We start from the raw sequence: 17,405 nt of genomic DNA, 5'->3' as shown, positions 1-17,405 counted from the left end.
AAAAGTTGCAAAGCAAAGTGAGGACATACTCTAGAACAATGAAGTGGTTGTATTTTTGTTTTGTTGATTCAGTGACGTTTACAAAATACAATTCAGATTCATTTGCTCTCCCATTATATAATTACAATAATAATAATAATAATAAACACTGGAAACTCCAGGTTGGAATAACAATATTATAGGGAAGAGAACAGATTGTTACTCACCGTAAAGATGACTCACTGAGTTGCAGACAGGCACAACTAAAAGACTTGCACATGCAGCTACTGGCCAAAGCTTTCCTCAGCAAAGAAAATATACACACATTTACCCAAGCAAGCACACTTCATGCACACTCAGCCAACACACAACTGGCACCTCTGATCAGAAAACAAAATCTGTCTAATTCCTTATATTGTTAAATAACAACAGCAGTAGTAATAATCATAAATGGCTGGCTACTGCATACTTTCAAAGGGCTCCACTTCCTGTTGACCATACCGAAGCTCACAAAAATAGATAAGAGCATTTCCAACTTTCAGAACTATAGTTTCCTTTTTTAGGAGAGTAGAGGAAGTGATGAGGAGATGTTGAACAAGAGAAATTTATCATTCAGAACAAAGGAACACACACCATGAATCAAACTGCTACAGTGAAGAATAATAGTCTTAATAATGATCATGTTGTCATTCTAATGTAGTGTAATGTGAATTCACATTCATCTTATTACACCATTTTTACAATTTATTCAAGTTGTTATATTCTTTCATCTGAGGATCATGTATCAGTTTCATTTTACATCATCGTTTTGAGAATTTATTCTCATTTTCAAAAGAGTGATTGTACTCTTAGTTATTTTTATTAAATATGATCTTTAGAAGGTTATAGTATAACTTTTACACAGTAGTTATATAAATGGTACTTTTTTTCCAACTCATGACAGATGTTTATTGTACTATGAAATCACAGCCACTTAATGGCATCATAATCATTCTGTACAACCAAAGATGTTACAGATGCTAATTTATCAACACTGTAGGAAAAGACAGATTGCTACTTACTATAAAGAAGACACATTAAGTTGCTGACAGACACAATTAAGACACTTAAATAATGCTTTCAGGAAAAGAGAAAAATACACAAGCAAGCACACCTGTAGCTGATGAAGGCTGTGTCCAAAAGCTTTATGTAAGTGTCTTTTAATTCTGCCTCCCTGCAACTTAACATGTCTTCTTTACAGTATGTAGCATTTGTTTACACAAATATGTTCGCATGTGTGAGTTTCTGCTTCTCCTGTGTCACACATATGAACATCACCAAATTTAGTCATAGCCATGCATTATGTACCCTATGTAATGTACCCTATGTAATGTACAAGTACATAGTTTGTTCTCGTGGTTATCTCCTAAAAACACACAAGCAGCTGCAACAAAGATACCTGGAAACACTGACAAAAACTGGACAACATACAACTATTACAGGATAATTTTATCAATTGGTCTTATCAAAATGGGAGCTTCCAAAGTTATATTGCCTGGTTTACGTACTAATGACACTGTGTGAACATTCCATCTGAAGTAATGTTTATTTTTCATGTGTGTGAAAATTATCAGAATAGATGCTAGTAGTTCCTTTACCTAAAGCAAAGAGACTTACACAAAAATTTTTGTTGAAATTTTATTGAAGTTCTTAAGTTTGATGAGTGCCATCATATTTAATTATAAATAAGCTATGAACTGCAGACTGACTTCACTTAATCTTTATGTTACAGAGCAGAAAGAGTACCATTGATGTCAACTGCAGTAAATGTTCAGAGAGCTCCACCAAATAATATAGTACCTCATCGGCCCATGAGTACTGGGCCTAAGAAAGTACAACATGCAAGGGTAACAGAACACACACCAAAAGATTTAGTACAACTTGATGGCGACACAAGTGATAGCTTCATCTCAGCTTCAGGTTCTGATGAGGAATTACTGGTTGCCTGTTATGAATTTCAGCCTACTACATCTTCCAGATATAGTGGAAAGTCATACACAGTGGACAGTGCAGCAGATTTTGGTAAGGTGCCAAAGGATTCTTACTCAGATTTCAGGGCCACAGAACAGATACGAGGAAGAAAGAAATCGCCACAGTTTCTAGAACTTCCTGAGGTGATAGATGACGATGACGAAGACGATGACGATTGTGGCGGTGACAGCAGGTAGGTAGCTAAAAATAATATTAAACTTCATTTCAGAGTTTTCGATTTTTGAAAATGAATATAAGGTAAAAAAATTATCTGTTTCTGTCCTCCTTCAAAATGTGACATCCATTCCCAGGGAGACACCAGATAACCAGGATAAAGGATCAGATCAGTACTTCATGTCCAGTGATCAGTTGTCATCTTCTCAAAATCCTACATCATCTTTGGGTACTGACAGCAAGGGACCAATACGAGATCAACAGGCTCCACCTGAAGTTGTGAATAGCAAGACCAATGACCCGAAATCAGATATGTCGAAGATATCTAGCACTGAACAGAAATCTGTGTTTCAACCTATGATTAGTGAACAGTTGACAAGTTGTGAGACTGCTTCACACTACTCTCGACCCAGAACAGTTCCTGTGTGGCAATCAAAAGAATCACGGAGGAGCGTGCTATCTTACCCGTCCAGCCGCCAGGTGCACTTTTATGACCACAGCTCTCGGTATCAGCAACAGTGCTTCCATCCAAAGGACGTTGTTCAGAAAATTGACGAACCATTTCAGGTTAGAATAATTAATTAAATTTGGGATTTTTGTTATCTCTTTAAGTTTCATAGCCATGCATTATGTACCCTATGTAATATACGAGTACATAGTTTGTCAGTAGCTCTTGTTGAAACTAAATAAATGTTAACTTAACTGGGGCTGAGATATGTGATGGTAGTGACCAACTATATCTTGGAACAAAAATATTATCCTCATTACAGATTCATTTATCCTAGGGAGCGTTTAGCACAACATGGAAGAGTGCTTCGTGAACTGTGTTCACTGAATAAATATGTAACATGAAGGTAATAGTGTGATTATTATTGTATTTGGGAAAAATGGCCGTATGTGTGAGTTTTCAGGAATATAACAGTTTATTTTACCTGATCCTATACAAAATATCTGAATCGTTGAACAAGACCAGAGCCTGATTTATCATCCAGTTTATTTATTCGTGCACGTACCCTTGTATGTGACATAATTAACATAATGTCTACGAAAGGTTCTTGTTGGAAAAACCGTGAAAATGTTGATATAGTCTTGAATCTTCATGTGTTATGCTAATTATTCTTTCATTTATACTCCCAAAATTATGTTCAGCCAATTCGTGTGACCGTGAACATTTACTCGTATTACACAGTCATTTTCAGATACACATTCCAAATGGAAATCACCTTCGCACCTCATCATTCTGCATGTATTTCACAATAATGTTTGTACACCCATAACTGTATAACTTCTTCATTGATGACTCTCCATGTCATCTACTCTGAGATTTTCCTGAAGCTGCCCACACATTGCTGCAAGCTGTGTCCTATACTTGCTGTGATGTAAAGGTGTCTGCAGGTGAACTCTGACCACCACATGCCACCAGGGGAATACCTCAAAGAAGTGCTAAAACATGAAACAAATGTTTCATCTACATTTGTATGGATACTCTGCAAATCATGCTTAAGTGCACAGCAGAGGGTTTATCAATCCACCTTCGCAATAATTCTATATTATTCCAATCTGGAACAGCACATGGAAAAAACAAACACCTGTATCTTTCCATGTGGGCTCTTGATTTCCCTTTATGATGATGATTGTTACTCCCTATTTAGGTTGCTGTCAACAAAATATTTTCGCATTCAGAGGAGAAAGTTGGTGTTGCAGATTTCGTGAGAAGATTCCACTGCAATGAAAAACGCCTTTGTTTTAATGGTGTCCATTCAAAATCCTGTGTCATGTCAGTGGCACTCTCTCCCGTATTTCTCAATAATACAAAACATGCTGCTCTTCTCTGAACTTTCTCGATGTACTCTGTTAACTGTATCTGGTAAGGATCCCAGACTGCACAGCAGTACTCCAAAAGAGGACAGACAAGCATAGCATAGCTGTTTGGTAGATGTGTCACATTCTCTGACTGTTCTGCCAATAAAACACAGTCTTCGGTTTGCCTTCCTGAGAGCATTTTCTTTTTGTTCTTTACAGGTTAAGTTGTTTGTTATTGTAACTCTTAGGTATTTAGTTGAATTAACGGCCTTCAGATTTGGCTGATTTATTGTGTAACCAAAATTTAATGGATTCCTTTTAGTACTCATGTGGAGTAGTGCTTTTTGTTATGTAGGGTCAATAGCCAATTTTCAGACCACACAAATATCGTTTCTAAATTGTTTTGCAATTTGTCTTGATCCTCCTATGATATTACTGTATGATAAATGACAGCATCATCTTCAAAGGACCTAAGATGGCTGCTCAGATTTATTGTCTCCTAAATCAGTTATAAAGGTAAGGAGCAGCAGAGGCCCTATAACACTACCTTGAGGAATGCCAGAAATCACTTCTGTTTTACTCAAAACCTTTCCATCAATTACTATGAATCATGACCTCTGACAGGAAATCACAAATGCAGTCACATAACTGAGATGATATTTCCCTCATATAAAATGTTCTACATATTACAATAGTGATTCATTGATTTTTTGAATCTCATAAACATTATAATGTAAGAGCTGATCAAAAAATTTTCATTTGCTGCAGTGTATATGCAGCATAATGCAACTCCAATGCAGGTCTACACTGAGGTAACAGAAGTTGTGGGATGGGATATGTGCATATACAGATGGCAGTAGTATTGCATACATGAGGTATAAAAGGACAGCACTGCCATTTGTACTCAGGTGATTCATTTGAAAAGATTTCCAATGTGATTATGATTGCATGTCAGGAATTCCAAGATTCACAGTGTCAAGAGAGTACCAAGAATACCAAATTTCAGGTATTACCTCTCATCACGGACAATGCAGTTTCGATGACCTTCACTTGACAACCGAGAGCAGTGCCATTTGCATAGAGTTGTCCCCCTGGTAAAAATGATCTCCACTGTATAAAAATAAAATGAACTTAAATAATCCACTGCCGTCTTAAGTGCCTACATTGCATCCATACCAGTGTTTCTCGCCGTCATGTTGTTAATGGTATGTTGTGTTGTTTCATGTCTTTCCCCATGTTTTGTGAAATGCAGCTGAATTCCTCATTCTGCTTTTCCTTGATTTTCATTAGTGACGACATCTATTGTGCTACTGTGGCTGCATTGATCCAGTCCCAATCTAAAGCTGAAAGTGATTCTGTTAGCCAGAGGTGGACAGCCCTAATCTCACTGCTTTTATACACTGTTTTTGTGCAGGACTTCAGCAGAATATTAATATCTACAATACTATTACTGTACATTTCTGTTTCCTCATTCACAATATGTCTTATTTTTATTTTTATCTTTTTATTTTACATGTTTAGTTCCATAAGATCAAATTGAGGAGCAAATCTCAAAGGTCATAGAACGCATCAGTACATGAAATTACAGCATAGGTTTATGTAAATGCAATCAACAATATAAACAGGAATCAGCTTAATTTTTCAAGGAAGCCCTTGGGAGAATAGGCAGAGTGACCCATGAGAAAATTATTCAGCTTTGATTTGAAAGCACATGGACTGCTGCTAATATTTTTGAGTTCTTGTGGTAGCTTATTGAAAATGAATGCAGTAGTATACTGCACATCTTTCTGCATAAGAGTTAAGGATGTGCAATCCAAATGCAGATTGGATTTCTGCCTAGTATTAACTTAGTTAAAGCTGCTGATTATTGGTAATAAGCTGAATCATATACAACCGCTCGCTCACCGATAGATCTGTACCTACAGATTGGAAAATTGCGCAGGTCGCACCAGTGTTTAAAAGGGTAGTAGGAGTAATCCATCGAACTACAGACCTGTATCATTGACGTCTGTTTGCAGTAGGATTTTGGAGCATATGCTGTATTCAAACATTATGAATCACCTCTACGGGAACGATCTATTGATACATAATCAGCATGATTTCAGAAAACATCGTTCTTGTGCAACGCAGCTAGCTCTTTATTCGCACGAAGTAATGGCCGCTATCGATAGGGGATCTCAAGTTGATTCCATATTTCTAGATTTCCGGAAAGCTTTTGACACCGTTCCTCACAAGCGACTTATAATCAAGCTGCGGGCCTATGGCGTATCATTTCAGTTGTGCGACTGGATTCGTGATTTCCCGTCAGGAGGGTCACAGTTTGTAGTAATAGACGGCAAATCATCGAGTAAAACTGAAGTGATATCAGGTGTTCCCCAGGGAAGTGTCCTAGGACCTCTGCTGTTCCTGATATATATAGATGACCTGGGTGACAATCTGAGCAGTTCTCTTAGGTTGTTTGCAGATGATGCTGTAATTTACCGTCTAGTAAGGTCATCCAAAGACCAGTATCAGTTGCAAAGCGATTTAGAAAAGATTGCTGTATGGTGTGGCAGGTGGCAGTTGACGCTAAATAACGAAAAGTGTGAGGAAATCCACATGAGTTCCAAAAGAAATCCGCTGGAATTCGATTACTCGATAAATAGTACAATTCTCAAGGCTGCCAATTCAACTAAGTACCTGGGTGTTAAAATTACGAACAACTTCAGTTGGAAAGACCACATAGATAATATTGTGGGGAAGGCGAGCTGAAGGTTGCGTTTCATTGGCAGGACACTTAGAAGATGCAACAAGTCCACTAAAGAGACAGCTTACACTACACTCGTTCGTCCTCTGTTAGAATATTGCTGCGCGGTGTGGGATCCTCACCAGGTGGGATTGACAGAGGACATCGAAAGGGTGCAAAAAAGGGCAGCTCGTTTTGTATTATCACGTAATAGGGGAGAGTGTGTGGCAGATGTGATACGCGAGTTGGGATGGAAGTCATTACAGCAAAGACGTTTTTCGTTGCAGCGAGATCTATTTACGAAATTTCACTCACCAATTTTCTCTTCCGAATGCGAAAATATTTTGTTGAGCCCAACCTACATAGGTAGGAATGATCATCAAAATAAAATAAGAGAAATCAGAGCTCGAACAGAAATGTTTAGGTGTTCGTTTTTCCTGCGCGCTGTTCGGGAGTGGAATGGTAGAGAAATAGTATGATTTTGGTTCGATGAACCCTCTGCCAAGCACTTAAATGTGAATTGCAGAGTAGTCATGTAGATGTAGATGTAGATATTGTTAACAAGAAATGACAGTAAAGAATATGTGTATTGAGGGGTCAATGTCAGAATACCCAGACTAGTGAACAGGAGTCAACAACACGTTTGTGAATTTACACCAATTATTGCGCAGACCACCAGCTTCTGAGCTAAAAATATCCTTTGAGAATGGGAAGAGTTACCCCAAAATATAATACCATATCTCACAAGTGAATGAAAAGAAGTAAAGTAGACCATTTTTTGTGTTGAACTATCACTTACTTCAGATATTGTTCAAATAGTAAAAATGAAAGCATTAATTCTTTAAACAATATCCTGAATGTGAGCAGTTTGCTTTCTATCTGAACACCTAGAAGTTTGAACTGTTCAGTTTCACTGATCTTCCGCCCATTCTGTGAAATTAAAACATCGGGTTCTGTTGAATTGTGTGTTAGAAACTGTAAAAACTGAGTCTTACTGTGTTGTAGCACTACTTAATTTCTACAGGCTATGAACTTAGATCATGAACTGCACTATTTGAAACAGTGCCAATGTTGCACATAATATCTTTTACATCCAAGCTAGTGTCATCAACAAACAGGAATATTTTAGCATCACTTGTAATAAATACTAGAGGGCATATCATTTATATAAATAAGGAACAGGAATGACCCCAGCACTGATCCCTGCCACCCTCCTGCTACCCCCCCCCCCCCCCCACACACACACACACACACACACACACACACACACACACACACACACACACACACACACACACACACACTGCTCTCCCCCATTTGACCGTGTCTCACTCAGACCCTACATCATAGCCATTCTCAACTCTGTGGATAATGAACTTTTGCTGTTTATGAAAGTAAGAGGTGAACCCGTTGTGAGCTACTCCCTGTATTCCATAATGTTCAACTTCTGGAGCAACATTTTGTGATCAACACAGTCAAATGCCTTAGTTAAATCAAAAAAGAGCCTAGCAATCAGTACCTCACAGAGAAAAGTTGGTTGTTTAACCACTTCTAAAACTGAACTGTACATTTGATAGCAAATTATGTGGAATAAAAGATAAACTGCTTCCGTAACAAGGTTTAAAAAAAACTCTCTATTGACATTGGATTAGCTTTCCTACATAATTTATAATTACATAACAGTTGTTTGTGTACAATAACATTTTAGTGTTAAAATTTGTGCATCATCGTCTGAAAGGCCATTCACTCTTTTACTAACAGAATGCCCATCTGATAATAAAGAATGAATAAAAATATTATCTTGCTTATTTCTATATTTACATCCATGCCTACGTGCACGTACAGTCTCTACAAGCCACTGCTAGTCATTCCCTTTCCTATTCCACTCACAAATGGAGTGAGGGACAGTCTACTGTCTATATGCCTCTGTACTAGCCCTAATTCCTCGTCCTCTGTCTCGATGATCCTTACACGGGACCTACATTGGTGGCAGCAGACTTGTTCTGCAGCCAGTTACAAACACCTGTCCTCTATACTTTCTCAATAGTGTTTCACAAAAAGTATGTTTTCTTGGCTCAAGGGACTACTATTTCAGTTCCAGAGCATTTCCATAGTACTTGTGTGTCAGTTAAACCTAATGGCAGCAAATCTAGCAGCAAGACTCTGAATTGCCTTAATGTCTTCCTTTAATCTGATTTGGTGGGAATTCCAAATACTCGAGCAGTATGCTAGAAAGGAGGCACTAGTGTTTTATATGTAATCTCCTTTACGGGTGAGCTACCATCTGCCTAGAATTCTGAAGTCAACCATTTGCCTTCCTACAACTGTCCTTTCCTACTTATCCCATTTCATGTCACTTTGCAACATTATTCTCAGATTTAAATTGACGTGACTGTGTTAAGCAGCATACTGCTAATGCTGTATTTGCGTATTGCAGGATTGTTTTTTCTTACCAATCAGCATTAACTTATGTTTTGCGATGTTTAAAGCAAGCTGCCATTCATCATACCAAACAGAAATTCTGTCCAAGTCATCCTATACTCTACTGCAGTCACTCTACAGTGGAACTGTTGCATAAGTTACAGCACCCTCAACAGTCACAGATTGCTGCTCATTCTGTCTGTCTGATAGTGTAGGAATCAAATGTAACATGTACTACAGTTCATGAGTTGTGATCTGTTACACTACCGACCGTTATGGCAGAATCAGGTGGCCAGTAAAAATATCACCTTCGGTAGTTATTCAGATGCAGATAACTTTGGTAAGACTCAGTTTCAACCTGAATAGACATAATATTTTTGTTGACTGCAGTGAACATCTCTCTCATATGATATCTAACCTGTCTTTTCAATGTTTTTTCCAGGACTCATTAAATATTTTGGAGCTCTGTGCTTTGTGCTTCCTCCAGTTCTGAGTTCCTTGTGTAGTTTTGGCATGACAGCTTTCCTGGAGGGCAGTGAATTCAAGCGCTTTGTTACAAATGCATTGGTAATTCATTGTTAGAATCTTGACATTCAAAGTGTATTTACTTAGTATGGAAGTTGATTTCGCTCTCTGTAGATCAAGTGGCGAGCGTTTTTCGAAGGAGCTCAGGCCTGCCCTCTCTGTGTAGTGCACCTCTGACCTCTCAAGGGAAATCTCATAATTCTCCATCATGTAAAGTAGATCCAGAAGTCTGTATCAAAGACCCTCACAGAATCAGCGGAGCCTCTGGTTGAGACACTCCACTTGACTTAGCTGCTTATCAAAGCTTCTCCTGTATCACCTTGCAATAGATTGTGGTTTGCCACAACACGCACACACACACACACACACACACACACACACACACACACACACACACACACACACACAAATGGTATATCTCGTAGGAATACTTATTTATATAGTAGACCTGACTGCTACTATGGGCTGTCTATACCTAGTAGCTTGGAGCGTAAAAATCGTAGAGGGAGACCAAGAGATGAATACACTAAGCAGATTCAGAAGGATGTAGGTTGCAGTTGTTACTGGGAGATGAAGCAGCTTGCACAGGATAGAGTAGCATGGAGAGTTGCATCAAACCAGTCTCAGGACTGAAGACCACAACAACAACATACCTAGTACTAAACAAGTAAAATTATTTAAGGATGGGAGCAATGCCAAATGAGCATTCAGTTGGGACTCCTGAAAAATTCATGTTTTCTTTGCAGAAAACTGCAGTGCAGCTTGCTGAAGAAGTTACAGTTGCATCAGAAGCAACACAGAAGGAAAGCCTTAAAACAAAGCTACATCGGGAACAGCTGCAACAGTGTCGGAGCAGCCAGGCCTTGGCTAGGGAAAGACTGAAGCGTCAGTACAACCTCCTCCTCTCAGAGTTGGAAACTTTATCTCGTAAGGAGCGACTTGCTAGAGCTCTAAGTGTGACAGCGGTAAGTAAAATGTTTCTGGAAAGTAATCAGGTACAGTGTATTTTTAGCCTTAGATTTAATTTCACAAGTACATATTTAAGTTTAAGGTTGGGGGGGGGGCGGGGGGGCGGCATCTGAAATATCTCAATCTCATTAAAACTAAAAGAAGTGAATCTCGTGATCAGGAGGAGGAAAAAGGCTTAGATTTTAAGGGAATTGAAAAGGACCTGTCATTTAAAATACTGAAGAAAGAGATACAGAGGATGAATTGGGCTGCCCTTATGTAAAAGTTAAGATAAATGGTTGGGAAGGTAAATGTCTACTAGGCACAGGCCCTGCTGAGCAATCTTCCCCTCAAGTTCAGTCATAGTATCGTAACAGGATGTGCCCAGCATGTCAAAATGTGTTTCTTGTGATCAGGAGAGAAGCTGGTATGTTTGAGAAGGTATCTTCTGTAGCCAGAAAGGCCTTGATGGTTTGGCTAGAACCATTAATCTGTTAAATTGTAATGGCACATTGCTGGTCAAGACAGCAACTTCACAGAAAGTTAACAACCTTTTAAAGTCAAAATTCTTGGGTGAGTACTGTGTTGCAATAGAACAGCAGTGTACCCTTAATTACAGTCAAGGAGAGGTCACATGCAGTGATATCATGCACTTCAGAGCTACAGAAGATATGAGCCAACTAAGGGATCATTGAGCTGAAGAAAATGTGTCTTATAGAAGGAAAACTGGAAAAAACAGTCTCAATTACACTGACATTTGATTTTCTGCCTTTGCTGTATTATGTTAAAGCTGGATTTTTGAGACTGAAAGTCAGAGCATGCTTCCCCCAACCTAAGAGGTGTTTGAAGTACGAGAAATTGGAGCACACCACTCTCAGGTGTATTGGACAAGCTACATGTGCTAAGTGTGGTATGGCTGCTCACCCTGATGGAACTACGTGTACCTCCCCTGACCTTTGTGTCAGTTGTTCAGGTCCACATCCAGCATGGAGCAGAGATTGTATGGTGCACAAGGAATAAAAGAAGATCCAGGTGACTAAGCATGTATCTTACACTGAAGTGAAGAAGATGTACACATTCCTTCAACCCCCAATATTTTCTGCTGTGCTTGCAAAGAAACCTGTGACTGTTAGTGTTTGCACCCAGACGTCACCTGTGGTGTTTGATACCATGAAATGCTCTTGCAAGTGCACCTTTGGCAGTGACAGTTCACACGGAATTGTTACTGTCCCAACACAAATTCCTATGGTGACCACTGCTTCCACTCCTGTTGCTGATGCTAGTTTGGCAGGCTAAGTGCTGCACCATGGGTTGGCACAGCCTACCTTGGTGTTGTCGAATGTATAAGAGAAGAGTAAGGTTAAGTGTACTGTCAAGAAGGCAGAAATGAAGTAGGTGTCTCGTCAGACCTGGGAACACTCACGACTCGGCTACAGACTTAGAACTTTGCTTTGATGAATCCCTAAGTTCACTCAGTTCTCCTCCTCCTGAAGTGGGTTCTCCTACATGCAGGGAGGGGAGGGGGGTGGCAAGGAGAACACGTAAACCTCTCAGTCAAATATCTACTGTGCTTCAATGGAACATGGGCAGATACAGAACACTTTTGGAAGAGCTGAAACTGTTGGCACCAGAAATACCCCTCTGTCTGTGTCTACAGGAAACACACTTTAAACATAGTGGTACCCCTATGGTCAGGGGATACAGCCCTCAGTGGAGACAGGGCTAAAGGTTGAGTAGCTATCTTTGTGAATGACACATACTACTCCATGTCTGTCTCCCTGAGACAGACAGGGTGTTGTTGCCACAGTGCATATTCTGTTTGCTCTCACCATTTGTAGTATGTATGTGCACCCAACAAAAGTTTGGATAGGGTGGGTCTTTCTGACCTGATTTTACAATGCCTTTCGCCCTTCCTACTTGAGAAGATTTTAATGCACATAATGTGCTGTGGGGATCTCCATCATCTTGCTCCCAGGGGTTGAGTTGTCGAAAGCCTTATTGTGTCACAGGAATTATGTCTTCTTAAAGCTGGTGGTAGAACACACTGACAGTTTAGCACTGCCATGGGGTTGTTTTCAGCCATAGACCTTGCTTTCTGTTCTCTTGTCCTTGTTAGTGCTGCTCACTGGTAAGTGGTCAGTGGCTTGCATTCCAGTGATCACTTCCATACGTAGATTCACCTCTCAGACAGAGCTGTCTCTGAAAGGAAACTGCCATGGTGGATGCTTAGCAGAGTGAACTTGACACTGTACAATCAATTAACTGTTTTTGAATGGCTGTGTAATGTCCAGGACTGAGTGGACCACATCACTAATGTGATCCACCATGCCACTGATGAGTCTGTCCCCAAGTCTCCAGACCAGTCTTGGAGGTGATGTCTCCCCTCGTGGAACGGTGGGTGTCACTATGCCATCAGGGAGAGACGCACAGCTTTCCAATAGTTTAAATGTCAATCTTCTGATATGAACCTCACAGCATTCCGAATCGTGAGGGCAAAGGCATGACAGATCATCAGAGAACAAGAAGAGGTCGTGGCAAGTGTTTCTGGACTCGATCAACCATAGTTACGGGAAGCTAGAGGGAGGATATCTGGCAAATATGCCAGATGACCTGCAGCTGCTGTACTGCTGGAAGTGTGTGTGTACAATCAACACCTGTGGACATAGTGAACGCAATGGTGGATTACTTTGGTTCGATCACTGCTGCTGCAAACCAAGGTCCAGCTTTCCACTGCCATCAAGCATTGGTGGAAAGTGGTGGCTACAATTGCCCTTTTTCCATGTGGGAGCTCGAGTATGCTCTGTCTCAGGTCAAGTACGGCATGTTGCAGTGTCTTCACCAGGACACAAAGAAAAAACTTTCCCCTTTTTAATGTGATTTAGTTGACAGTGGACTTCACACACTCTTGGGGGGAGGCAGTTTTAGAACCCTTTCTGAAACCAGAGGACTCCATATTTGCCCATCAGTTACTGTAGCATGGTCCTCACTAGCTGCTTAGGAAAGACACTAGAGCGCATGGTCAACTGCCATCTGATTTGGGTCCTAGAATCACGGGACCTACTTAGTCGCTCCCAGTGTGAGTTTCAGAGGTATCGTTCAACCCTTGACAACCTCATCCTGCTTGAGGCGGAAATCCAGTAATCCTTCCTATACAGACAGCAACTCATAAGTGTCTTCTTCGATCTTGAGAGGGCCCATGACACTACATGGATGTCATCAAGATTTGCTTACCTGGTCCATTTACAATGTATGATGCTGAATTATATGTGATCTTGAGGGCACTGGAGAAAATGCAGTGCCTTCCTGCTACCAAATCCTTCATGTGCACTTACTCCCTAAGTGCTTTTCAGGCTATCAATCACTTGTATCCAGCTATAAAGTATCTTCAGCTGATTCTTGACACCCTCTTCCAAGTACAGAGGCAGGGAAAGGATGTGTCATTCATCTTGATACCAGGGCACATGGCCATTCTGGGTAATGAAGCAGCAAATGCAGCAGTTGAGGATGCCTATTTGGAAATTACAATGTCTGAATGTGCTGCCCCTGTCCATGCTGTAACCTCGTTATTGAGACACAGCATCATGCGTCTGTAGCAGGAGGAATGGTTAGGGTTCAAGAACAAGTTGAGGCCCATAAAACCGACGACATGACCATGGTGTACCTCCTACCGGCCGCTGCGATGGGAGCAAATAATTTTAACGTGCTTCCAGATGGGACACTGTCGTTTGACACGAGAATTCCTGCTTCATCAGGAAGATCCACCAGTATAGAGTGCTTGTGGTGTACAGGTTTCTCTACGCCACATTATAACTGAATGTGTTTTATACCAAGCCATGAGGGCCTGGTCCACTTACTAGTTGACCTGCCCTCTGTTTTAGTTGTGATGTCTAGTGTCTTAGGTAGAAGGTTTTAATGTGTTTGTAGGATAGCTGTTGTGTGATTAGTCTATGAATTTTACTCATACACTGCACTGAGGCATCCGTCTTTTACTGTTTTGTTACAGTGTCAGTGAGAGAGTCCCGGAATGGCTGTGGATCCTATTTTTTAATTTACATTTTGATGCATGCTTTTAGCAGTTCATAACCACACTTGTAGACTCTGTTAGTTTTAGTATGAGCATTGATCACCTTACTGTTGTGTGCCCCTATGCATATCACCACCACCACCACCACCACCACCACGCTTTCACTCAAGGAAATGGGAAACACCACCAAGAGCAAGGTGGGCCAGTCCAGCTCCGCCTTGGCTCGAGAGTGCAAGGCCAGGGGAATCTACCTAACTAAAGTGCACGTCATATATCTTGGCGGCCGAGTTTAGGTTCGTTCTGCGCATCTGACATCACAAAACACAGTCAGCCAATGAACAGAGAACGACGTTGCCAGATCTCGTTCAGTCATAAATAAAGTAATAGAACAAAAGCAATGTCTTGATAGCAGACTTTCTTTTATAGAAAGTTTGGAAAAAGCATTCTTTATACCAATTGCTTCATATTCTATTAATTAATTAAACCAAACAAGCAATAAGACTCCTAATTCAGGCGATAGCAAGGAAAGGTGTTTGTTTCAATCTCACGAACTGCTTTTTCGCAATAAAGAACAGCGGTAATTGTTTATTTCCTATTGTACTTTGACGAAGTGTGAGTAATTCATAGTCATACCAACAGTGTTTATAAGTAGTTGCGTGAGTGTTAGTCCTTATGGAGTTACACTGTTCGACGAGCTGAGGTAGCGGAACGGTTAAGGTGTTGGGCTGCCAAGTGAAAGGTTATGAGTTCAAACCTCGTATGGTGCTTAATATTTTCTTTATTTAAAAACAATATTGGAGTGCCTTACTTCACGAATTTTATTCGTTTGAATGAAATTTCTAGTGCTTTGCCTCTTCATCAACTTTTTCGCTGCTACAGACACGTGCTCCCCGCATTCCGCGCTGCGCGCGATTTTGTCATCACTGCACTTCTCGCCTGTGCAGACACATGGTGTTCCCACTGCTTTGACACACTTATCATTCGATTTCACAAAAACTATTTGGCCAAAAAATTTGATTTTTACACGTCGTCTTGACTGATACCTTCCCCCCATAAATGACTTAATTTTGTTTTGATGTGCAGCATTAAATGTAGTAAACCATTGCACGAAATTTTGAAGAGTTTGCAGAGGTAAAAGTCCATAGCGTATACTTTCCGTATGGTTGATTTTAGTTGCCACAATGTTGAGAATGAAATTTGGACAAGATACCTAAATTTCATATAATATTTACTGTATAACAATATCTCATTTAATTTAAGTACCACATAGGTGTCGTATGTAATATTGAGAAATATTCCGTCTTTCGCTACTGTAATAAAAGTTTTATTTACACAGGGTGTGTTTGGCTTTATTTTAAAGCACTTCCATCAGTGAAAGGTATGGCACATACACAATGGTATTGATTTTCTGTTTCTTGTTTTTGTTCCACAGTCGCAGTTTTACCAATGGTATTCAAATATATCCCTCTTCTGCAACTGTAATAAACGACTTATTTAGACCAGACGCGTTTCTCTCTTTTGAAGCATCATAAGAGGACTGTATTTTGTGTCCTCCATTGCCAAGTCACCTTTCGTAGTTTTGTGCTGCGGTAGCATAATATTCAACGTTTGTGTTGGCTCATCAGTGTTTTAGCAAATAAATGCTGTTTGTGTGTGCCACACACAAAATTATATTTGACATAGCTCTGAGCACTTCACTGACAGACGGTATATTCAAGCCCTAATGTTTTTGTATGTCCACAGTTTTGTTTAATGTATTTTGTCTACTTCCTTTTGATTGATTGAAGTGCTTTAAAGTAAAGCCAAACGTGCCCAGTGTAAGTAAAACTTTTGTTACAGTCGCGAAAGGTGGAATATTTCTCAATATTACATACGACACTTATGTGGTACTTAAATTAAATGAAATATATAGGTATCTTGTCCACATTTCATTCTCAACATTGTGGCAACTAAAATCGACCATCCGGAAAGTATACTCTATGGACTTTACCTCTGCAAACTCTTCAAAATTTCGTGCAAAGGTTTACTATATTTAATGCTGCATAATAACTGCGTTGAACATTGAAACAAAATTAAGTCATTTATGGGGGGAAGGTATCAGTCAAGAAGATAGGTAAAAATCTAATTTTTGAGCCAAATAGTTTTTGTGGAATCGAATGATAAAGAGTGTCAAAGCAGTCGGAACACAATGTGTCTGCACAGGCGAGCAGAGCAGTGACAAAATCGCCCACAGCGCAGAATGCAGGGAGCACGTCTTTGTAGCAGCGAAAGGGTTAAAGCGGCCGTGGTGGCACTACTTCATGAACTGTGCGCTCCCCCCCTAAACGTAAGCTAGCGAACTATGCTATACTATGGCGCTGCTTTTCTTGGCGCGTGCGTCGTGTGCAACTGGCAACGCAGCAATCTCCCGCGTCTAGGTGGGCATGCGCGAGCCGCCAAGATAAAAGAATTGAACTATAGAAGAAAATATTGGACAAGCCAACTACTGGAGGGTTATGTGAGTTTGAAAGTCTGTTGCACACCCTAGGATTTCCACAAAGATATCCAGAAATTGTGAACAAGCACAGAAATTCCATTGATTGATATGGGATCTCGGGAGATACCAACTGTGACTGAAAAGCAAAAGCCCATCAAACCTGAAAAGATTTGCAAAACTACCGCCATGGATGACATTGGCCATAAATTGGCCAAACAAGAGGATTTGCTGTTTACCGTGTCCTTGGAGGTGACTGTTTACAGGCAACAGTGGCAGAGAGATAAGGTCTCAACATGCTTGAGCATTAATCTGGGAAACCA

General features: G+C 40.2%; 1 protein-coding gene across 2 annotated transcripts in view; it reads left to right on the top strand.

The window, feature by feature from the left end:
- Positions 1 to 17,405, top strand: part of LOC124802856 — a 223,877-nt gene that overhangs the window by 141,423 nt on the left and 65,049 nt on the right. For both annotated transcript variants that reach the window (XM_047263888.1, XM_047263889.1), the window contains exons 4-6: positions 1,751 to 2,182; positions 2,301 to 2,730; positions 10,384 to 10,602. In XM_047263888.1, the coding sequence (XP_047119844.1) occupies positions 1,751 to 2,182; positions 2,301 to 2,730; positions 10,384 to 10,602 (1,081 nt within the window). The remainder of the gene's footprint in view (positions 1 to 1,750; positions 2,183 to 2,300; positions 2,731 to 10,383; positions 10,603 to 17,405) is intronic.

This window comes from Schistocerca piceifrons, chromosome 6 (genome assembly GCF_021461385.2).
Source record: "Schistocerca piceifrons isolate TAMUIC-IGC-003096 chromosome 6, iqSchPice1.1, whole genome shotgun sequence".
NCBI classification, from domain to species: Eukaryota; Metazoa; Arthropoda; class Insecta; order Orthoptera; family Acrididae; genus Schistocerca; species Schistocerca piceifrons.
The sequence above is the reverse complement of the archived record's forward strand: the minus strand, read 5'-3'. Positions and strand labels throughout refer to the sequence as shown.